Source organism: Schistocerca nitens, chromosome 1, assembly GCF_023898315.1.
Source record: "Schistocerca nitens isolate TAMUIC-IGC-003100 chromosome 1, iqSchNite1.1, whole genome shotgun sequence".
Classification (NCBI taxonomy): Eukaryota; Metazoa; Arthropoda; class Insecta; order Orthoptera; family Acrididae; genus Schistocerca; species Schistocerca nitens.
Genome location: NC_064614.1, coordinates 396,515,694 through 396,540,957, shown reverse-complemented (window position 1 = coordinate 396,540,957; position 25,264 = coordinate 396,515,694). Strand labels below are relative to the sequence as shown.

General features: G+C 39.4%; 1 protein-coding gene across 2 annotated transcripts in view; it reads left to right on the top strand.

Moving 5' to 3' along the window:
• LOC126249490 (mitochondrial Rho GTPase) overlaps positions 1–25,264 on the top strand; it is a 201,755-nt gene that overhangs the window by 36,462 nt on the left and 140,029 nt on the right. For both annotated transcript variants that reach the window (XM_049951145.1, XM_049951152.1), the window contains exons 3-4: positions 2,494–2,699; positions 23,078–23,128. In XM_049951145.1, coding sequence (XP_049807102.1) covers positions 2,494–2,699; positions 23,078–23,128 — 257 coding nt within the window. The remainder of the gene's footprint in view (positions 1–2,493; positions 2,700–23,077; positions 23,129–25,264) is intronic.

Genomic DNA, 25,264 nt, shown 5'->3' with positions numbered 1-25,264 from the left:
GAGAAATCAGTACCCAGAACAACCACCTCTGGCCGTAATAACTGCCTTGATACGCCTGGGCATTGAGTCAAACAGATCTTGGATGGCGTGTACAGGTACAGCTGCCCATGCAGCTTCAATACGATACCACAGTTCATCAGTTGCTCGGCTACCATTGACCTGAAATTTTCAATTGGTGAGAGATCTGGAGAATGTGCTGGCCAGGGCAGCAGTCGAACATTTTCTGTATCCAGAAAGGCCCGTACATGACCTGCAACATGCGGTCGTGCATTATCCTGCTGAAATATAGGGTTTCGCAGGGATCAAATGAAGGGTAGAGCTACGGGTCGTAACACATCTGAATGTAATGTCCACTGTTCAAAGTGCCGTCAATGCGAACAAGAGGTGACCGAGACGTGTAACCAATGGCACCCCATACCATCACACCGGGTGATACGCCAGTATGGCGATGACGAATACACGCTTTCAATGTGCATTCACTGCGATGTCACCAAACGTGGATGTGACCATCGTGATGCTGTAAACAGAACCTGGATTCATCCAAAAAAATGACGTTTTGCCATTCTTGTACTCAGGTTCGTCGTTGAGTACACCACGCAGGCACTCCTGTCTGTGATGCAGCATCAAGGGTAACCACAGCCATGGTCTCTTAGTTGATAGTCCATGCTGCTGCAAACATCGTCGAACTGTTCGTGCCGATGGTTGTTGTCTTGCAAATGTCCCCATCTGTTGACTCAGGGATTGAGACATCGCTGCATGATCCGTTACAGCCATGCGGATAAGATGCCCGTCATTTTGACTGCTAGTGATACGAGGCCGTTGGGATCCAGCACGGTGTTCCGTGCTGAAATCTGAACATTCTTTTATGTCTTCTGTACAATGTGGAATAGTTTTCTCACAGTATGTTCTATGGATATCAGTAATACCGAAGGAATGTTGTCTCTTCCTGGTACCTTGTTTTGACTTGCGTCTTTCAGTGCTTTGTCAAATACATCATCCCTCCCATCTTATCTTCATCCATGTCATCATCTCTCCCCATAATATTGTCTTCATTCCACTTCTCTTGTATGACCCTTCTATATATCCCTTCCATCTTTCAGCATTTCCTTCTTTGCGTAGTACTGCTTTGCCATCTGAGCCCTTGTTATTCATACATCTGCTTTTCTTTTCTGCAGAGGTCTCTTTAATTTTCTTATGTTCGACACCTATCATTGCCCTCATTATGCATGCTTCTTCAGCTCTGCATTTATCCTCTAACCATACCTACTTTGCCATGTTGCGTTTCCTGTCAGTCTAATTTTTAGATGTCTGCCTCACTTGAGGCATTTTTATATTTTCTCTTTTCATCATTTAAATTCAATATCTTGTATGCTATTCAGGGGTTTCTACTTGGCCTTGGCGATTGAACCCTGTGCTGCCTTCACTATTTCATCTCTCAAAGCTACCCCTTTGTTTTCTCTTGCATTCCTTTCCCTATTTCATTCAATCAGTTTTCAGTTTATCCAGATTCATCTCCTTAATTTCTTACCTTCCTTCAATTTATTCGACTTTAATCAACAGGTTGTAACCAATAAATTGTGGTCAGCATCAGCTCCTGGCAGTGTTGCTGAGTTTAAAATATTATTTCTGAATCTATTTCTAATTATTACGTCATTTTTCTGAACTCTTCCATTGTCTTCATGTCCATTCCACAAACACTAATGTTTAATGGTCATTAAATCAAGTTTTAGCAATGATTAAATTGTGCTTTGTGCAAATTTGTACCAGGTGGCATCCTCTTTGATTCCTTTCCCCAGTTTATGTTCTCCCACAGTTTTTCCTTCTACCCAGTTTTCTACTATTGCATTTCAGTTCACCCATTACAACTCAGTTCATCATCTCGGATCTGATAGGCAACTTGTACTATTGTATTAAACAATGGAAACTCCAGGATGGAATGTATCAATATTATGAAAAGGATAGTTGCTACTCACTATATAGCTGAGATGCTGACTTGCAGATAGGCACAACAAAGAGACTTTCAGAAAATGAGCTTTTGGCCAGCAGGGCCTTTATCGGAAATAGACATTATACCCATACACACTCACGCAAATACAACTCACACATGCATGACCACAGTCTCTGGTTGCTGAGACCAGATGGCAGTTGTTGTACTATAGTATGCTTGTACTTGCAACAAACTTAAGCTTCCACATCCCATCTTTCCCTATATATTTGAAAGAATGTTGGCTGAGGAGGGGAGGGATGAAAGATAGTGGGGACATTTTAGGCAGTTTGGAAGGTTTGGAAAGATTATTCAAATGTGGGCTGACAAACCACATAACAGATGTTCATAGCGGCCCAAGAGCCTGGCTTGTTTGTTAATTCTCTGATGAGAAACTTTAACCCAATGCTCTGGTTCTAAATCAAGTCTTTTCGATGTAACAGTGTGCTACTCAGTGCCAGTATTATCCTCGCATCAGCATTATATTAAATTTCCTTTTTACTTTCCAGCTGCTGAACAGTCAGAAGAAATGTTAACTGATGAAATTCAACGTGCCCATGTCATATGTATTGTGTATTCCGTGGAGGATGAAATATCATTTGAGAAAATAACTACATATTGGCTACCACTCATAAGAGAATGTAATCCAGATCGTCGCTGCCCTGTGGTTCTTGTTGGCAACAAAGTCGATTTGGTAGACTATTCCACGATTGAAGTAAGTTGTTTACTTGAAAAATTTGCAGAATTAATTTTTTAATATTATTTGAGATTGTCACATTGAAGGGTGTAGTGGTCCACTGTTTGATTTTGTATCATTTGAATTACTCTCTAATTGCAAAGCTTTTTTTTATTTGGTTATAGTCTTAATCAGTTATGATCAGCTTCAGCTCAGTTTGTGTTAGTAAAATGATATTTAAAAAATATGTTTTTTAAACTTTTTCATCAATACTGGCTGTTTTGAAGATGATCATAATTCATTGAAATCCTGGTTATTAGAAACTGGTATAAATTCAATAAATTAGAATGTTAAGAATATTTGGATGTATCCGATATTAATCAAGTGATTTTCATTCTTGATGCGAAAAAAGTGTCCATGATCAAAAACAAATAGTGCACTCATCAGTCATTACGAAAGTAATGTGAAAAATATGTACTGGTTCTGTTTCCATTGTAAAAACATGTACTTCACATTTCCAAAACATTACTGTGTGTTATGTGAAAACAGTTTTACAAAGTGAGTATTTAGAACATAGTTGTGTAGTATTCACAGAAATTTTGAAGAAAGGCTTTTTGATTGGTCTTCTGTTTGTTATTTACCTTGGATACGAAGTCTTTTGTGATGGAGACCATGGACGAAAAGTTCTCGGTTAATTTGCCATGTCAAGTCTGGTTAAAATCTCGAGCTTTCATTATCATCATCCTCATCATAAGCTAAGTCTGATTGTCACAAAACTGGCAAGGTACCCACTTTTACATCTAACCAGTGGTATCTGATTGGCTTAGCTGCTTTTGGTCATTACTGATTATTTATTTAAAATTTGTGTACTTTAGGTGGTGATCTTCAGTACAGCATTTGCCATTTGTCTGCATAGGGGACAAAAATCCATGGTACACTCAGGTCAAATTATCTTAAGCAGGTTGCAACATCACTTTTCCTGTATGGCCAGAAGACTGCTCTGATTCCTTGTCTGTTTAGGGCTCTACTTATTCACTAATTGTTGCAGTACAGAATGGAAACTGTGCTGTGTGTTGACCCTCCTGGTCTGGTTGAAAGGCATCATATCTCAGTTCCCTTGACAGTGTTGACCTAATCTCAGGGACAGAATACCCATTCCTTCTATGGCAATCTATAAAGACTATTACAGATTGCTGTGTTAAACATAGGTGTTGTTATTTGCGCAGGTAGCTGGATATTGGTGCACATGTCAGAATTCTGGAAGAAATGGAGAAACGGAGGAAGCTGCCAGATGGGAGAGCTGCGTGCAGAAGAGTAACCCTCTTTTCATTTATTTTGTTATTCATCATTCTTCTGACAGTTTTGATGCAGCCTGCCACAAATTCCTATCCTGTGCCAACCTCTTCATCTCAGAGTAACACTTACAAACTATGTCCTCAATTATTTACTGAATATATTCCATTCTCTGTCTTCCTCTACAGTTTTTACCCTCTACAGCTTTCTCTAGCACCACGGAGGTTATTCCCTGATGTCTTAGCAGAAGTCCTCTCCCTTCTTTTTGTCAGTGTTTTCCATATATTTGTTTCCTTACCAATTCTGCAGAGAACCTCCTTATTCGTTACCTTATCAGTCCACATAGTTCAGCATTCTTCTGTAGCACCACATGTCAAAACCTTCAATTCTCTTCTGTTCCACTTCTCCCACAGTCCATGTATCACTGCAATACTGTGCTCTGAAAGCACATTCTCAGAAATTTCTTCCTCAAACTAAAGCCTATGTTTTATACTAGTAGCCGGCCGAAGTGGCCGTGCGGTTAAAGGCGCTGCAGTCTGGAACCGCAAGACCGCTACGGTCGCAGGTTCGAATCCTGCCTCGGGCATGGATGTTTGTGATGTCCTTAGGTTAGTTAGGTTTAACTAGTTCTAAGTTCTAGGGGACTAATGACCTCAGCAGTTGAGTCCCATAGTGCTCAGAACCATTTTTTTTTTATACTAGTAGACTTGTCTTGGCCAGGAGTGCCTTTTTGCCAGTGCTAGTATGCTTTTTATGCCCTTCTTCCTCTGTCCATTATGAATTATTTCACTGCCTATGTAGCAGAATTCCTAACTTCATCTACTTTGTGATCACTATTCCTGATGTATGGTTTCTCACTGCTCATTGGTCTCATTTCTGCTTTTTCTCATTACTTTCATCTTTCTTTGATTTACTCTCAATCCATATTCTCTACTCATTAGACCGTTCATTCCATTCAACATATTGTGTAATTCTTCTTCACTTTCACGGATGATGGCAATGTCGTCAGTGAATCTTATCATTGATATCCTTTCACCTTGAATTTTAATTCCACTCTTGAACCCTTCTTCTATTTCCATCATTACTTCTTTGATGAGTAAATTGAACAGTAGTGGCAGAAGACTAAATCTTTTCTTACACCCTTTTTAATAAGAGGACTTTGTTCTTGATCACCTAGTCTTATGTTCTCTCTTGGTTCTTATTCGTATTGTATATTATCCATCTTTGCTTATAGCTTACCCCTATTTTTCTCAGAATTTTGAACATCTTGCACCATTTGCCAAATGCATTTTCCAGGTTGACAAATCCTTTGGACATGTTTTGATTTTTCTTCAAGTGTTGCTTCTATTATCAACTACAACATCAGTACTGCCTCTCTGGTGCCTTTACTTTTCCTAAAGCCAAACTGATCGTCATCTAACATATCCTTCATTGTCATTTCCATTCTTCTGTATACTATTCTTATCAGCAACTATCAGACAAATCCTCCCCCTCATAAGAGGCTTTCAATGTAATCTTTCCACTTATCTGCTCTCACCTCTGAATTTAACAGAGGAATTCCCATTGCACACCTAATGTTACCACTCAAACTAATGGTAGGCGAACAAAATATGACAGACAGGCTGCAGACAAGACGACAGACCCAGTAAGGATGACAATGAAGTGCTACATGAAGCCATCACCACAACGATCACAAGAAGGCCAAGAGCAGCAGAGAGATAAATCTGAGATGCAGCCAAAGAGAGTAACTGGATAACCAGCAAGGTGGCAATTAAACAGCCTAGCACAGCAAGGATAGATCCAGAAGTATCAAGCATGAGCACTAAACTGACCAGCTGTGTGCTGTACCTATATACTGGCCGCGTGAAAAGCCATTAGCCACCATACTCATATGGCAAGATGGTGAAGCTCTTGCAATGCAAGCACGGCGCAGTGTGGCCATGGTGTCACCTAACAGCTATCTAAGTCAGTCTCCGCAGACAGGTATTCAACTTCTGCAGTGCCCTGTGCCAAATTTGCCCCTCCCACTGAAACAAATGCACACAGGTGGAAACAACCTAGACTGTGCATAAGGGGCACAAAGTAGGTATGAGGTTTGGTGAAGACTCAGTCCCTTTGACTGCCACTTGAGAGAATGGAGGGTGGTTTGCTGTGTCTGTAGTGACATCGCCGGAAGGTTCCGCTGATTCTCGTGGGTGCAGAAGGTAGTGCTGACTTGTCCATGGGGAGTCATTGGCAGTTGCCAGTGGTGCCAACCCTTGGATTTCATGGTCACTGAAAAGCAGAGGGGGAAGAGTGACAGCGGGTGTGCCGCCTGTACTCAGGAATGGAGCTGGTTGTGATGGCAGCACTCGAGCCCCTTCTATGTTTTAACAGACATAAACTGTCACATCTAGGTTTCTACTATCATCACTGGCATCCAAATCACAGTACTCCCTTAGGAGTCCCTAGGAGAGAGTCCCACATGGTTGCACCAGGTGTGTAAAACTAAGGTGGCCAAGAGTGGAGTGCAGGAGGGGGCAGTGTCACAAGATGAAGCAGGATCCACCATTGCCACCTGTGCAACAGCTCAGCAGGACTGCGACTGCCATTGAGCGTTGTGTGATAGGTGCTCAAAAACAGGGTGAACAACAAAGTAGGGTCAGAGGATTCAATAGCCTCCTTTGTTTGTTACTTAAAGGCCTGAACAAGTCCTTCCACTTCAGCAGAAGGAGAATGGAACAGAGGGCTGAGAATGTTTTATGTCAATGGTCACAGAGAACTCTTCGAAATCAGACCCTGTGAATTGGGGCCCAGTATCAGAGACCATAGTATGAGATGACCCTTTGACAGTCAAAACATGGACCAAAGTAGTGATAGTGGTGTTGGTCGTGGTGAACACCATGTGTACCACATGAGTAGGCATCAATGACGAGCAACCACATTGATCCCAAAAAGGTGCCTGTGAAAATCAAGGTGGATGCAGTCCCAAGAACGACGGGCTGTAGGCCAGGGAGAAAATGATTTGGTGGTGCTGACGCACACCGTGCAGCCACAGACAATTCTCTCGATGTTGCTATTGAAACCCAGACAATACACATATTGATGAGCCGATACCTTCATACAGGACATCCCCAGTATCCCTGGTGCAGTAAGCTCAGGGAATTATTACGCACTGCATGTCAGTCCTAGTATCCAAGAGAATGATTTCACCGACAACCGAGAGCCAGTGAGAAATGTGTTTCCAGGTATTGGGGAATAAAATTAGTTTTGACCGGAGATTGAGCATTGATGGGAGCCTTGAAATCATCACATAATTTAAGAGAATCATTAGTCTTCCCTATTATGACAAGTGGGATGGCCCATGCACTAGTTTTCACAGGCTCAGTAACTCAAGCAACCTGGATACAATCAAACACTTGCTTCAACGCCATACCACTCAAATGGGTCTGGCATGACAAAAATGAGATGTGGTGTCTGGCTGAAGGGTGAGGTGCACCTGCATATCTGAGGCACACCTCGGATCCAGCTTAAATAGAAATGCAAATGTCAAGCAAATATTGTCCAGTTTCTGGAAAAGGACTGTGGTGGATACAATCTTAATTTTATTGGAGATAGGAAACTCAAAAGGTGTAAAGACACCAAGGCCAAAAATTTAAGGTCGACAACAAACAATGGAATGAGTTGCGTAACAAGATTAAAGGCTGCCGTGAATAAGAACTGCCCACAGAGAGGGACTAGAAGTGTCCCCATAGGTCACCAAACACCTCAGTGGAAGAGACAACTTGGGCCCAGACATGAATAAATTCCCAGATGTTGACCTGAAAATGGATGTCCTCATTATAAATGTGGAGCATGAGAAATAACTTCCGCATTGTGAGATAACAATTGAGTGGTGGTGCTGGGGTTTACAAACATACATAATGAAATTCTAGAGAACAAAGTTTCATGCTTTTATTGGACACAAATATTTTAACAGAAAACTCAGGAGCTGAACCCCCATTTAGCCTTAGAAGAGAATCAATAAAATAATTTTGCCACACAATTTATTTATTTTTAGTACAGCTTTTAAGAAGCATTGAGCAGGGATCTCACCAGCAATTTACAAGAAAGATTAAAATTTACGCACTGAGTTCACCGTCCTGCATTCCAAAATAAATAATTCCGGAATAATAATACTCAACGACCACAGGTAATCCTTACACAATAGACAAGTCTAATATTACTCTGAACTGATAGCTCACACATTAACATTATCAATATACAGCCCTCCTTCCAAAATGTGAACGACACCTTTTTCAAAACAATCAAATAAATAACAAGATACAGAGTACTCAACATAATGTATTTTACTACAATGAAGTCGCTCAATTATGTGAGCAGTAAATGCACTTTTACAAGCTGTAACAGCCATGTGATTCCACATAGGCTAACAGTTGCAAATGGCCATCTCGACCAACATCACCTTTTTTTATGTGGCTGTTTAACTTCACTCAGTCCACAAATAGGCAAATGGCAGTAAACAGCAGTTCCAATGAAATTCTTCATGCCCATTTGTTCCAATAATGGCTTGGAAACTCCGAATGACCAACCATGTGCCCCGACTAGTCCAACGAATCACCAAGGCAAAGACTGCAGCCAAAATTCATCCACTGTCTGTTGCAGCGGAAGTTTTTGTCATCCCACTCCAGAAGTTTCTGTCCACACACTCCAGCAGCACAGACATGACCAATCCCGGGAGCACCTTCTCAGTTGTTGCGGCTGCTGGAGGCGCCACTCAGCAGGAATTCAAATGGGTGGCCATTGGTGCTGGAATCCAACTGCAACCTCCCCCCCCCCCCCTCTTAGAGTGCAGAATACTGAAACACGTACACTGGCATTAGTCATGGAAAAGTTTAATCTGAGAAATATGGACCCTAAAAATTCACTTGGTCTTTGGGTTTTTAATGAGCAAGATGACCAGTGTTACAGAGCAAGGGGTTCGGACACAGCTCAAAAATCTACAAATCTGGGTAAGAGTTTTCCCATCACCCTATCGCTTATCACGTCTCTTCCCAACTCACTACTACAAAATTTTTAACCCAAATCTTGTCACCTGGCCTTAATGAGACTGGCCATCTTCCAACATTGTAGCGGTACTCTAACCTCTTATGTGCTACCTTAAGATTTCTCTTGCCACATTTCCAATTCACCTGTATTTCCGCAGCATCAACTTTCTCCCGCAGTAGGTCATCCAACACCCACAAATTAGATAAGGGAGAATTGGGCTTGAATGTGAACACCAGGACCATTGGGGTTTGCTTGTGAGCCTCATGTGCAGCCGTATTAAAAGTTTACCCCCATCAGGGCAGTGAGCTGTCCCACTAGGTATTGTTTGCATTATGGAAGACGATAAGGGCCACCTGCAAATTTTGATTTACTCTCTCAGCAAATGAGGGATTGGGGTAGCATGCCATTCTAGTAATATGACTGATTCCAGCCTCAAAACAAAAATTATGGAAGGCCACTGAAGTAAAGTTAGGAGCATTATCCATAACTTTTATGCTACATAGCCCAAAGGTGCCAAATATTGACTAAAGGCATCTGCTAGTAATCTGGGATGTCAAGCCATGCGTCGGGATGAACCAAAAAAATCGCAAAAATGGGCCTACGCTTACAAACATATAGCGGTTCTCATCTCGTGACCACGGGAATGTCCCCACAGTCTCCGTGCATCCTCTCTATAGGCCAATTTATTAAATCAGATGCCAGGAACCCTTAGGGGGTATTCAATGCTGGTTTGTTAATGGTGCATGTCTTACAACATGCCACCAGGGCCCTTATCTCTTTGTACATGGACTTCCAAATAAAATGCTCCCTAATCTTCTTTCTGGTCTTGAAAACACTGAGATGACCGCCCACCAGGCTTTCATGAAAGTACTGAAAAACCAGAAGTACCAAATTCTTGGGCAAGGCAATTTGATGTCTGCTCCGTCGTACTGTGTCGCACAGAATGTTCCCTTTCAGACAGTGTAGCTTAATCGATTTCCCTTTCTCTTTAAAGAGAAGTGAACACCACTTAAGATCAGACAAATTATATGATCAGATCCATCTGATCCACCTACTTCCTCAACTGGGAACCGATCTTGCTCATCTCCGAACATTCTGCTCACTGTCCACAATGATATTCTCCGTGCCTCGTATGTGCCTTACTTGCAACAGGAAAACCAAAATTCTCACTGCCCATCTAGTGATGCACCCAATACGCCTTGGTCATGCCAACATCCAGCTAAGGGCCTGGCTATTCATTTCTAACACGAATGGACGGTGTTAGAGATAGATTCTAATTATTCAAACGCAGATAACACTACCAGTGCCTCCAACTCATACGTGGAGTACTTTGTTTCTAGCAGGGAGAGAGCACATGAAGTGTACGCAGTAGCGCAGAACCCTCTGTTCTCCTCGTGCAAAAGGATAGCAGGGACACCTGACATTAAAGCACCAGTCGGCACCATGAACTCCTTGTTAAAACCAGGCATTACCAATACTGGAGCGCTCAATAAAGCTGCTTTCTAACACCTCACTTGCAGCTTCTTGGGATGGGACCCACTCAAATTTTCTCCCTTTCTTCCTAAGATAATTTAAGGGAGCCACTAACTGGGTAAAGTTAGGTATGCATTTCCTAAAAATAATTTAGCATCCCAATATAACGTGCTACTCCTTTTGTATCCTTTGGAGGAAGAAACGAGTGAATGGCTTCCGTACAGCTTTTATCTGCCTCTACCCTCTAGCTGGAAACTAGGTGTCCTAAAATGGAAATTTCAGGTTGGGCAAACTTGACTTTGGCCAGCTAAACAGTGAACCCAGCCTTCCTTAGACACTCCTAAACCTCCCTAATATGCTCAAGATGATGTTCGATATTCTCACTAAAGATCACTAGGTCATCAAAGCAGTGATAAATACATATAAATTTTAACCCGGGAAACACATTACCTAAAATTCTAGATAGGACTGCGGCACTTATGGAAAACCCGAATGCCACTCTGTTGTACTCACAAAGATTCCAGTCGTAATGAAAGCTATCACGGGTAAAATAGGCTCTATTGGCTCGTATTAATCTCTGGTTAATTTCATAGGAGGTATCATTTAGATGCATAACTGTCGAGCCCAGGTACTTGAAATGTTCAACTCTCTAAAACGTATAATTGCCCATTGTTATTGCATTTGGTATAATTTCTTTGTGTGCTGTTCCAGCTGCCATACATTTTGTTTTTTTGTTCATTAATAATTAACCCCATGTTCCTACTAGCCTGTTCAAGAGCTGTAAATGTCTCTTCCATTGCTTTTTGGGTTCTTGCTATTATATCTATGTCATCTGCATAGGCCAGTATCTGCACTGATTTATAGAAGATCATTCCTCTATTCAGAAGGTTTGCATTTCTCATCACCTTTTCCAGGGCAGCATTAAAGAGAAGACATGCCAATGCATCCTCTTGTCACACTCAGTTTTTAATACTCAATGTGTTGGACATCATTCCTCCTATTCTTACACTACCTTGTGTTTTGCTCGTTGTCATTCTCACCAGCCTTACCAACTTTCTAGAGATTCCCAGTTCATCTAGAGCTTGATATAACTGCTCTCTATTTATGCTATCATGACTATAAAGAGGTGATGCGTGCCAACCCCATATTCGTTTGTTTTTCCAGGATCTGTCTTAGGGTGAATATTGCATGGGGGCTTAATTATAAAATATAATGCAAATAATTTTAATTTTTTGCTTCAGTAGCTGTCTGTCCGATTACGAAGTCTCGTAAACGGTTGGCCCTGACTAGTATTATTACGCAATCTGACTGCATAGAACAACAACAAAGAATGAAATGGAAATTTTAATTAACACAATTAATTAAGTCCCCAGCAACTATAAAACCTACGAAACCAAAGCACAAGTGTAACTGTTCTGTGTGTGGAAGTACGACTCAACGTACGCATCTGGCACGGTTCTTCTTCAACAACACAAGAAATTTTAAATATCATTTATACTGAATTAATTAAAGGAAATAGAAATACCATAATTACTCAAGAAAACCAGAATTACACTCTAATACAAGAACACAAGCCAGATGCTTTGTTGACTGAACCTGTAATGACGCATTATTTAAGACACTGAAATAATGAAAAAAAACACAGAATATTTTACCTTCATATATATTGACGAAAAGCACTCTGATCATTACAGTATTTCCATTCGAACCATCTGCTGTCTAGCCCATCAAACAACTGCATAAAACATGGAACAACATCTCGACAAACACTGCCCACTAGCACATCTCAACACACACTGACTACTACGAGTCCTCGACAAGCACTGCCCACTACGATATCTCAATAATCACTGCCAGTGGAGGCGGCGGGACAATACTCTCTAGCGCGATCTCTGGCGCTGTGGCTCAGTGTAGCCACCTTTCATATGCCCTTCCTCCACGGGCTAGAATTTGATGGTATTTTTGCCAGCATTGGTGGTGAAAATACCACCAAATACAGACAAAAATAAAAGATAATATTAATGCGTAAATATCATATAACTAGATAAAATTTTGGCTTTGCACTGACCTTTCAATAACCTAATATATAAAATACAGTAAGCAATACAAATTCTTTCATACATGTGACTTTACATAATAGTTTACACAAGTATTATGTGGTTAAACAGTTCAATCAATAGTGTCAGCAATGACGAATATGTGCAGGTAAGAGTCTCATAACTTTTCACAAACAGTAATACACAAAAAATCAGTTTATACAAATATTCACATAAACGCTTTCCATAGCTCAAGAATAAGCAGTTGACAGTTCCAGCAGTAGCACCCAGCAATGGTCAACAGGTGCAAATACCAACAAGTAACATTATTTCAATAGAAGCAGTCCATCAGTGGCACCCAGCAATGTTGAACAGGTGCAGACACCAACAAGTAACATCTTTTCAGTAGAAACAGTCCATCAGTGGCACCCAGTAATGTTGAACAGGTGCAGACACCAACAAGTAACACCATTTCAGTATAAGCAGTTCCATTAGTGACACCAGCAATGTTGAACAGGTGCAGATATCAACAGGTGACATCTTTTCAGTAGAAACAGTCCATCAGTGGCACCCAGTAATGTTGAACAGGTGCAGACACCAACAAGTAACACCATTTCAGTATAAGCAGTTCCATTAGTGGCACCAGCAATGTTGAACAGGTGCAGATATCAACAGGTGACATCTTTTCAGTAGAAGCAGTCCATCAGTGGCACCCAGCAATGTTGAGCAGGTGCAGACACCAACAAGTGACTTCATTTCAGTATAAGCAGTTCCATTAGTGGCACCAGCAATGTTGAGCAGGTGCAGACAGCAACAAGTGACATCATTTCAGTAGAAGCAGTCCACCAGTGGCACCCAGCAATGTTGAACAGGTGCTGACCGCAGTCCGTAATATTCACTTTCACTAATCACACTGTTCATCAGCAGAAATTAAACATGTCCTAGTGGCACCAGTCATGTAGAAAAAGTGCAAATAACAGTCCATAATATTCCCTATCACTAATCAGTCAGTTACTCAAAGTTCATTAGCACAAATTAAACATTTCCAAGTGGCACCCATTATGTTGAACAAGTGCAGGTAACAGTCCATAATATTCACTATCACTAATGAGACAGTTCAGTCATGAACAATAGTTTGAGTGCACACACAATTAACAAAATTATTATCAATGCTCTTACACTAAACATACAAATCATAATAAACGCACAAATGATATCAGGTAGTTGTCATATTAACTATTACAATACATAATATTTATGGGTGTCAGTGCAAGCCACAACAACAAGTAAAATAATATTTAGGAGATAGGTTGGGATCACTTCTCTGGGATTATAAAAGGAAAACACACTCACTCATCTTTCATCCACATTTAGTGCTCCTGTGTAGTTGAATAGTGTTAACTGTGTAAATGCAATTCTGTCAAAATTTTATGTTCATCATGTGTATCAAGTAGTAGTGGCAGCAATGTATAACAGTCAATAATAGTTAGTCAACGTCATAGTCATCATGTCAAGACCAATGTTTGCCAAGCCAGATCAAAATGTACGGTTGCTGAACAACTGTCAGTGAGCCAAGATATGCAAATGCTTCTTCTCTCAAAAAAAAGTATGTACTGCTTAGTGATTTAACAAAGGGTGTGTAGACAATCTTCCTTCTACTTAAGTGTTCTAGTCTGCCATCTTCATCCTCCTTGTTCCATATAAACCAACAAAAAAAAAAAATATGCTCCTCACTTACTTTACCTCTTATCCACCAAAACTCCAATAATCATCAGCATCACATAATCTCAATACTTCAATAATACCTCTTCAATACGTCGATACATATAAACCTTATCATCAATATCATTTACCTTACCTCTTGTCCATGAAAACTCCAATAATCATCATCGTCACTTAATCTTAATACTTCAATAATACCTCATCAATACGTCGATACATATAAACCTCAGCACCAATATCATTTCACTTCCATAACAACTCTTTCCTCCAGTCAGTCTCCTCGAACAAGTACAGACAAAATCCTAGTGCAAACTTCAATTCGGCATCCCATACAATCTGAAGACACAGTGTCCACACACAACCTCTGTATAATCCATCTGACCCAAATCTTCTACTCATTATAAATTATAAGATACATTTTGGTTCCTTGTCCATCCTTAAATAAAAGAAATGCATACATGACCTCTAACAGCCTTTAGTTCGAATAACTCTCAGTAATTAAGTACGATTACGAAGTGTTAATGATCGTGATATTTCAGTGTGTACACCACTTCAAAAATTATGGCAAACAGAAGCAAACATGTGGAGTATTTCTTGTGTCAAGTGTCACTTCCTATTTCAACTGCTCACGAAGAATGCAGTGTAATAACTGTCAATGGTCTAACCTAGTGTTGGTATGTCATGTTGTTAGCTTCCTTCCTATTAGCATAAATTTATACAGCTTCCATAAAACCTCCAGCTCATGTGACTTCTATGAAGTTTCTCGTACTAATGTCGTTCGTCGAATTATAGCAGTTCATTTTCTTATCTTAAAAATATCAGGCACTGAGCGTAAGCAAAACATGCAATAGCGAGTAAATATACCAGTAGAGAACAGAATGTCAACAAGTGGATGCAACACAATTCCTACAACAAGGCTCTGCCAAGCGAACAATCTATAATTAATACCATAGTGTGACCCAAACTCCATGTTCGTACACCTCATATCAGCATTTCTATATACCAAATTAAAGAGTAGTTATGACAACAAACAGAAATGTATAAATATGCAATCCATACGCACAGCAGCAAACATATATTTTACGTAATAAACAAGTCATTAGTATCATATCAGCATAAGCAAATAAATGTTCATATGTAATCTTAATAAGTAAACATGAAGGCGCAAACAAATACATCACAAAGTATAATCCACATACATAACCATATCAGCACAACTAATCAGGTGACAATTATAATTTAAATAAATAAGCACAGCAGGCACATAATAAAAAAATATGACATCAGTGAAAAAGCAGTGCAGCCAAGCGATGCATAGTATACACAAGTAACAACCCTTTTCATTAATCCATCATTGTCAAAATCAGTTAATGTACGCAAGCACGTCGCTTCACAAGTAAATTCATAGAACATGAAATTTAACACAAAGTATGAATCACGTAATCGCGAGCAGCAAATTACGTCTAAAGTACGTACCTAAGTGGAAATATGTTACCTGAAAAAGAAACTCAATTAATAGTTACCCTTTTTAGTTTATTACTTTTTTTCTTCGAAATTACATTCTTCCTTAAATTTTCTCCATAGCAAGTCGTCTTAACGTCGGACACGCACAGAATTTACCTGAAGTTCTTAAATATTTTATACAACCGTATCCTGAAAAATACTGAACGTTAATAACATAATTCATCAAGTCACTATAGCTTTATACTGAATTTAATCCGAGAATTTAGACTGTGTATTTGTTTACGTCTGTCAGTGCATTCACACTGAGCGCTCGATCAGCTGTAGACGCGTGACGTAGAAAGTGATTGTTTGCGGTCAACGACTGCCTTGTGCGGCGCGCAGACTGACTGTTGCTTTGAGTATGTGCCGCCGCCAAAACACAGCGCGGTATCCTTGTATTCTCTGCATGTTTACATGTAGCTGTTAGTTTCTCTAAAGTATGTCATTCCACAAAAATTTTAACGTTAGATATATGATGTATTCCCTTAGAGCGTCGAGATTTAAGAGTTTCTACTTCAATAGTGTTACCATGAATGATTTTGCGAACTCTATATGGACCGTTATAAAGCAGAAAAAATTTGCGACACAAGCCTTTTCCTTTGTGAGACAAACGGTGAGACTTAATTAACACCTTCTGACCAACTGAAAAAGTTTTTAAACGACCAGGACGTTTCGCTGATTTCTCTCTTCTAGCAGCCGCCGATGCAATATTTTGTAGAGCCAGGTTGACAACTTCAGAATGCCGCAGCTTCCATGAAGGCGGAAAAGGAACGATTTCAGAAATGCGATTTGTTGGTACTTTATTTTTTAATATCAATAGAGGTGGTAAAGAAGTTGAGTCATTAGGAAGTTCATTCAGAATGTTTTGAAAAATATGAAGATACTGATCCCAAGTTCTGTGATTCTGATGACAATAAAGACGGCACAATTTATTGATTTCCTTCATCCATCTCTCTGAAGCATTAGATTGAGGGTGAAAAAGTGAAATAAAAATTGGTTTAATCTTACGATGCCGTAGAGTATGAAGCCACATTTTAGAGCGAAACTGTGATCCATTATCTGATATAACCTTATCAACATGACCCACTTCTTTAAGAAAATGTTTGATGAAAGCGTTAGATAATGAACGAGCTGTTGCTTTGCGTAAAGGTGTAAAACACACATATTTTGATGTCAATTCCACTGCTACGAAAATGTTCGCAAAACCATTAGTAGAACGAACCACTGGACCGAACAAATCGACTGCAGCCATGTCCTTTAATTTCGCTGGAATGATAGGAAACAACGGTGCTCTGTGAGAAACAGTTGGCGGCTTAGCCTTTTGACATAATTTGCATTTGGCAAGAACAGATCGAATACGTTTTTCCATATTACTGAAGTAACAATTTTCTCGTAATTTATGAAAGCATTTTCTGGGACCAAAGTGTGCATAACTGAAATGTGTAAACGAGGTGTGGCCAAATCATCCAATCTAACAAAGTGTCTAAGAAAATTACAGACACCAAGGAAACTACGAACAGCACGTTTTGTGGAAGGAACAGCATAATTGCGAATAGCGTCTAGTTTCTCTGGGTCAGGAAGAATACCTTCTGTAGAAATAATGTGACCGAGAATTTTCACCTGAGAATGACCAAATTCAGATTTTTCCAAGTTCTCTGTAATGCCAACTCTTGCAAAAATACGTAATAATGAATCCAAAATTTTGTTGTGCTCACTCCAAGAACGTTTAGCAATAAGAATATCGTCAACATATGAAGTAATATTGTCACGAAGATAAACAGGTAAAATTTCGTTTAAACTACGAATGAATGCTGCAGAAAATATAGTAAGTCCAAACGGTAATTTCCAAAGTCACTTTTGGGTAAAACAGTCAAATCCGGTTAATCTTTACCTACTGTCTAGATAGATTGATAGTAGAAGAGTTGTTTTTATAGATGCAAAGAATAGTGAAAGAGTAGGCAGCGGTGCAGAAAACTAAAAGGGAAATAGCACCACTACAGCTCGGGGCCCTAAGCACGCTGCAGCACATATTCACTTAGTGTAGTGAATCCCCTGAGGACTTTAATAGCTGCACATAAATTTTAGTTTATGACTTAGTGGCAAATTTGGCGGAAGTGCGTACGTAAATTGATCTATCCATGAACATGGATGTATGTCATTCTTAGAATTGCGGAAGATCTTAAATTTCCGAACAGTCAAAAAGTGTTTATAGTCAAAGTTTTCGCCTCGTGGCGACAAAGACCTACCGCGTCTGTCCCAGTCCCAATGTCGATTATTGTAAAGTTCGCGCACCTGGCGCTCTCTTGTTGCATCCCGTAAATGAAACAAATTATTTACATCGAACCCCTCTGGTATCTGTGATTCCAAATTTCTTTTGCTGTCTTTTCTTACAATTTCGCCTTCGATTTGTTTGACTTGCATTCATAATGCCTCAAATTCCTTTTTAACGCGTTCATTAAATTTTGCCGGATTTTCAACATGCTTATTTATGTTCTGGTACTCTTCAGTTTCCGCAAATGGCAATGGTGCTGTATCATCTGAATCTCTGTCCCCATTTAAACTAAGACTTGTCAGTTTATCTGAAATCTCCTCAACTCTTTCCGATGAGTCACCTAATTGTTCATTCTGATTATTTACGTCTTCCGTCAGTGTCGCGACTCGGTTTTCGGTATTGTCACATTTAGTAGTTAGCTGTTCACACTGTTGCGTTAAGTTATTTATTCTGTCATTTGGTACGGATTCCTCGATTCTTTCAAGTATTCCTTCCTTATCGTTTGCACGTTGTAAATTTAATTCTGAAAATTTTTGTACTATCACGCGATCTTTTTCTTCCTGTTCCCTGTCCTGTTCCTCTTGTCTAATTCCTGTTGAAATTAAACTATTATTGTGAGCCTTCAAAATCGGTTGTACTTCTTCTCTAATTTCTTTATCTGATTCGTCTTTCATGTATTTGAAACATGTCCCTCTTCGTGAGCCTAACTGTGTTTCCATTGTTCCCATATCAGTTTCTAATTCAGATCGTAACTGTGATCCCACTGCTTTCATCTCGGTTTTAATTGTTCCTATTTCTGTTTTAAATTCAGATCCTAGCCGAGTTTCCATTGTTCCTATTTTTGAGCATAACCGTGTTGTCATTGCTTCCCTCTCGGTTTTTAATTCAAATCGTAACTGTGATCCCAAATTTAATATTGCACTCATCAACTGCTGCATCTCTTCTGTCGTTAATCTCGCATTCTGAAAATTTTTCGATTGTGAAAAATTTTGAACTGATTCCGGCCTATTTTCCCGACTTATTAAATTGTTTTCAACTCCATTATTCATCATCCCTTTCTCCTGTGTTGGCGAGTTCGCCATGTTAACAATTTCGTTATTCTCACTATTCATCATTTTTTCCTTTTTCATCGATCGCGTAATCATTTACAAAACATACAAAACTCGTCACAATAACATCACAATAGTATAACACGTTGTCACCAACAATACCATTCACACGAAATGCTTCCCTCAAACACGATTAACGAACAATTGAAATAATTGCACTAAATTATCAAACCCGTAGACAAGACAAAAAAAAAAAAATTTGAAAAAAATACCATTAGAAGAATGCCAATTACCAAATCTACACATGCAATATAGACTACAATTACTAAACTACAAATTACTACAACAATACTACTGTCTACTATTTTTACAATCAGAAGAATTCCAAGGGACGATCCGAAGCAGCGGTCGCCACGTGCATGGGGGCTTAATTATAAAATATAATGCAAATAATTTTAATTTTTTGCTTCAGTAGCTGTCTGTCCGATTACGAAGTCTCGTAAACGGTTGGCCCTGACTAGTATTATTACGCAATCTGACTGCATAGAACAACAACAAAGAATGAAATGGAAATTTTCATTAACACAATTAATTAATTAAGTCCCCAGCAACTATAAAACCTACGAAACCAAAGCACAAGTGTAACTGTTCTGTGTGTGGAAGTATGACTCAACATACGCATCTGGCACGGTTCTTCTTCAACAACACAAGAAATTTTAAATATCATTTATACTGAATTAATTAAAGGAAATAGAAATACCATAATTACTCAAGAAAACCAGAATTACACTCTAATACAAGAACACAAGCCAGATGCTTTGTTGACTGAACCTGTAATGACGCATTATTTAAGACACTGAAATAATGAAAAAAAAACACAAATATTTTACCTTCATATATATTGACGAAAAGCACTCTGATCATTACAGTATTTCCATTCGAACCATCTGCTGTCTAGCCCATCAAACAACTGCATAAAACATGGAACAACATCTCGACAAACACTGCCCACTAGCACATCTCAACACACACTGACTACTACGAGTCCTCGACAAGCACTGCCCACTACGACATCTCAATAATCACGGCCAGTGGAGGCGGCGGAACAATACTCTCTAGCACGATCTCTGGCGCTGTGGCTCAGTGTAGCCACCTTTCAATACTTTCAATATTTGATCTATAGTTGACTTTCCAGGAAGGAATCCGCATTGGTATGGCCCCGTCTTCCTCTGTATGATCGGGAGTATTCTGTCGAATAGTATATTAGAGAATATTTTAAATCCCACATTAAGTAGTGTGATCCCTCTCTAATTGCCACTCTCCATCTTATCTCCTTTCTTATATATGGGACATATGATACCCTCTTTCCATTGGTGGGGCATTTTCTCCTCTTCCCATATTCTGGTGACCATTTTCAGGAGGCTTCGTTCCAGTTCTCTGCCTCCTTGCTTAAACAATTCTGCTGTAATACCACCTGTCCCTACCGCCTTGCTGTTTTTCAATATCTTCATGGCAGTTTTCACTTCTTCTATATTTGATAGGGTAGTGTTGTTGTCTGGGTCCTCTTCACCATTCGTGTCAGTTGGATTCTCTGGTATAGTTATTCTAGGGTTGAGGAGACTATCAAAATACCTGTGCCATCTTTTGCATATTCCCTTCTCTTCACTTATTTTATTCCCTGTCTCATCTTTTATTAAGCTTGTTTTACTGCCAAAAGGCTTCCATGCCGCATTCACCTCTCTATAAATTTTTCTTATTTCATTTTTGCTTCTCATGAGCTCCATTTCTTGGACACTTGCTTTCATCCATTCTCTCTTTTTTTCTTTGGTGAGTCCTCTTTTCAATCCTCCGTTTTTCTTTGTATTCTTCTACTATCCTCCTCGTACAGTGTGATCGCAGTGTCCTTCTATATGCTTTGTTCTTTTTTTCAGTTACTATTTCACATTCAGTGTCCAACCATAATGGTCTTACTTTTCTTGTCGCAATTCCAAGTATCTCTCTCGCCGATGTCTCCACCGTCTTTTTTATAGCTTCCCACTGATCCTCGATATTGTTATATTCTCCAGCGTTTTCCAGAATCTGAGTTATCTTCTTCTGATACTGTTTTCTAACTTCCACTGATTCTAAAGTTGTTATATTATATTTCTGTGCCCTGAGTCAGTCTCCTTTTGCTGCATTAGATATCCTTGCCCTCACTCGTACCCATACCAGAAAATGATCTGTATCTATGTTTGGGACTCTGAGATTACTCACGTCCAATAGGTTAGATTTGTGTCTCAAATCTATCAACACATGGTCGATCTGGTTTACTGTCTTTCCATCCGGTAAGTTCCATGTTCCCTTATGTATTTCTTTATGTGGGAACAGTGTTGATCCTATTACCATATTTCTAGATGCCCAATCTTGGACTAATGGGTGTAAACGCTATTACCAAATGCTGTAATTGATGGTGCACAACAAATCCTGTCCCCAGCTCATGATTTCTTTTGCTGCAGCTATAGAATATAATCGCCTCTTTCTTCTCTAAAACTTCACTCCCTGTCCACCTAATTTCTTGTAGTGCTATTATATTTTGCCTCAGATTCATTATTTGATCCAGCATTACTTTCAGTGCTCCTGGTCGATATAGGGATCTCACATTCCAAGTAGCAACATATAGATCTGATCTACACCTTATATTTCTCTTCTTCCTTGTTTTCCCTCCTTCATTTACTTGTATTCCATCATCTTTGTCCTCTTCCATGCCAGGCCTGTCTTCCTTCATTCGTTCGACTTTACTTTGTAGAAGTTTCGCCACAATTGTTTTTTACAGAGCAGTGTCAACCCTGCGTCCAACCCCTACTGGGGAATGGGTGAGTTTTAATCAGGGTTTTCTTCCTTTAGCCTTTGGAGACCCAACTCCCAACTGCAAGGCAACAATTATTGCTTTGCTAGTTTTGGTCCACCCCGGGTATTTTATTTCCCCAATGTCCACCATATCTGGTGAACATTCCCAATCCTCCACCTGGGGAGGTGCCTGATGGGAGACTAGCAACTCCACATGGGTAAATGAAATAACGCATTTGTAAATTATAGATTGCAGCAATCAGTCGTCCTTTTTAAATTTTATTGTGCAGGTCTAGATTTTGGCTAGAAGCTAGCCATTATCAATGCACTATTATTTTCGCTCAGTGCATGTAATTCCCTGTTGGTCGGGCTTCATCCACAGTTCATTGAATACTGACTGAGTATTCAGTGAACCGTGGATGAAGCCTGACCAACAGGGAATTACATGCATTGAGTGAAAATCATGGTACATTGAGAATGGCTAGCTTTAGCCAAAATATAGATCAGCACAATAAAATTTAAAAAAAAAAATAAATTAAAAAGGATGACTGATCGCTGCAATCTATAATTTACAAGTCAATAACAGTCACTGAGTGCAACAACTTTCTGAATGGAAGACAACCTGATGAAATAACGTATTTTGTTTGACAGGTGTGCTTTTAGGTCAAAAATTACTGCCTAGCACTCACCATCAACACAGTCGTATTCTGTTCCATGTTTTATAGCATAATACCACTGCAAACTGAGTTTCTTGGTGTAGTTCAGTATTGTACGGCACACTAAATCGGCAAAAAGGAAAATTACAAATTATCCCATGTAGCAATAGAAACAGGTGGCATTAAAAATCTGCTAGTAGAGCAACTTACTTCATCTGCCACTTTTCATTGTACTGATAACTGGGACTGGCAGTCAAGATTACCTATTGCTCTAGTCTGTTGCCCTGTTTATCTTATTCAGCCTCACTCAGTAGCCCTAATCTACTTTTATCTGATAAAACAAAACAAAACAAATGAAATCCTCTTAATTTCTAGCATACTCTGCCAGAAAGTATGGCGGAATAGAAGTTAAAATTGTTTTAATACTAGTTGTACAGTTCATTTACTATGACATTGCAAAATGTGTGTGTATAATTCATATCATGACTCATGTGCCTCAGCTGAGTTGATGTTCCGCTCATGTATTTTTCTTAATTAGTTCTTACTGTCTCTTTTCCAGAGTAGTATCGGTGTTATGGATGAATTCCCAGAAATTGAAAGCTGTGTTGAGGTGAGTGCCTTTTTAATTATACTTCTATTATTCAAATGAAAATGAAATCTTAAATTTGTGTCACAATTTCAATTAAGGGAAAACTTGACTGTGACTTAATAAAGGGAATTACACAATGACCACACTATGGGTTAAGAAGCTTTAATGTTTTGCTCTCAGATTTTATTTTTAACAAATCTTTTTGTATTAAACTATCTAGGCTTAAATCAAAGCATTGCATACATTTAGATCAACTTTCATCGTATAATAAAACCTGTTTAGGTCTGCTGCTATCTATACCAATAATATAATCATCATATCCGTCTGTTTGAAACCTCAGATCTCCAAAATTATTAGATGAGTTTTCATGGGCAATGTATAGGCTCTGTTTCATCAAAATGGGATCTTGGAAAAAAACAGGTATCGTGATTTAAAGTTTTTGTCTAAAATGGTCTGCTCAGTTTAGTGGTTTGCATGTTTAATCATGAAGGTGTAGTGTACCAAAGAACCAATAGGAGGTGCTGTTTGTTTCATAGTACACCAAAGAACCGAAATATGGTGCCATTGGTTTTTCTTTTTTTCTCCACTCAGTGACAGATGTATGTTTGGAAGTTTATGTTGGTGCAGAATTACACGCCATAATATTTACAAATAAAAACTTGTCTGGGATATGTGGATTAACTGAGTGTGCTTTGTGTATTAAGAACTTGATGAGCACTAATGCACTGCTTGCTGAACTCGGGTAGGCGCGTCGGCCCAGGATCGAATCTGCCCGGCGGATTAATGCTGAGGGCTGGTGTGCTGGCTATCCTGGATGTCGTTTTTAGGCAGTTTTCCACATCCCCAGGTGAATCCCAGGCTGGTCCCCACATCCTGCCTCAAAGTTACACGACTTGCAGACATTTGTAACACATTTGCACTATTTCATGATTATTTACACTAGACGCAGACAGGGGGGGGTACACTCATTCCATGGGGTGGCGGCAGGAAGGGCATCTGGCCACCCTTTATAATTAACCATGCCACATCCATACTTAGCCCTGCCGACCCTGCGCATGATGCGGGACACAGACAGTAGCAAAAGAAGAAGAAAAGAAGAAGATTAAAAACTTAATGAACTTGCTTTGCTTCTTTCAGTAGGTTTTATCTATATTCTTTGCTAGGAAAAACGAATTTATTAAGTTTGCTTTGTGATTTGGGTGCCTAATGATTACATTTTAATTTCATTTTTGTTTATGAGTAAAAATGTGTGGAAAATGGTAGTCTTCCTTAATACACCAGAAGAGCTAAAAGACTGAGGACTGTGTGGTCTCAAGAATCTGAAGAAGATCGTGAGGCAAGACTTGCTGTGGCTCGAGAACTTCAGGTCTTAATTCGCCCTTTGGAAACTGCTTTCGTAATTGTGCCACATTATCTTGCTCCTCAGAACATTTCACTCACAGAGTCTTGAAGTTACTACTTTCCAATGTATTATCATGGAATCAGAAATTTTGATGGAAAGTAGTGCAGACAAGTGAGTTTTTGTGCTCCAAATCCCACTTATTTGTAACAATTTACGATTTCGCTTAATTGTGTACAATTCCCAGTGAGGTTATGTTATGCCATGACCATAAACAGAGCACAAGGTCAGATGCTGTGTGTTACGGGCGTGGACCTTAGTTCGTTGCTTTTTGCACAGCCATTTCTACTTGGCTCATTCCTGTGTTAATGAAGAAAACAAGCTCTTCATTTGTGTACCCAATTATACTACTTCAAATGTTTTGTACAAAGAATATTGATAAAGTCAGAATTAAATTCCGAGCGTATGAAGTTTTGGGCTCAGCTATAAATACCTGGGCAATGCCGTGTTTCTCAGCTAATCGTATAATAAACTTCTGTATGACAGAAGAACTGAATGAGGAGCTGCAGTGGATAAAACATGGGATTCACATTTGGGAGGATGACATTCAAATTTCCATCTGGCCAGCCTGATTTGGTATTCTTTAGTTTCCCAAAATTGTTTAAGCAAATACCAGATTGGTTATACCACGAAGACATGGCCAATTTCCATCCCCTTCATTCCTCCTCCTGAGCGCATGATGAAGTCATTTCCCTGCTTCAGACTTATTTTTTCATCTAGGATTTCATTTCATTTTAAATTAACTCATTTTAACCCCC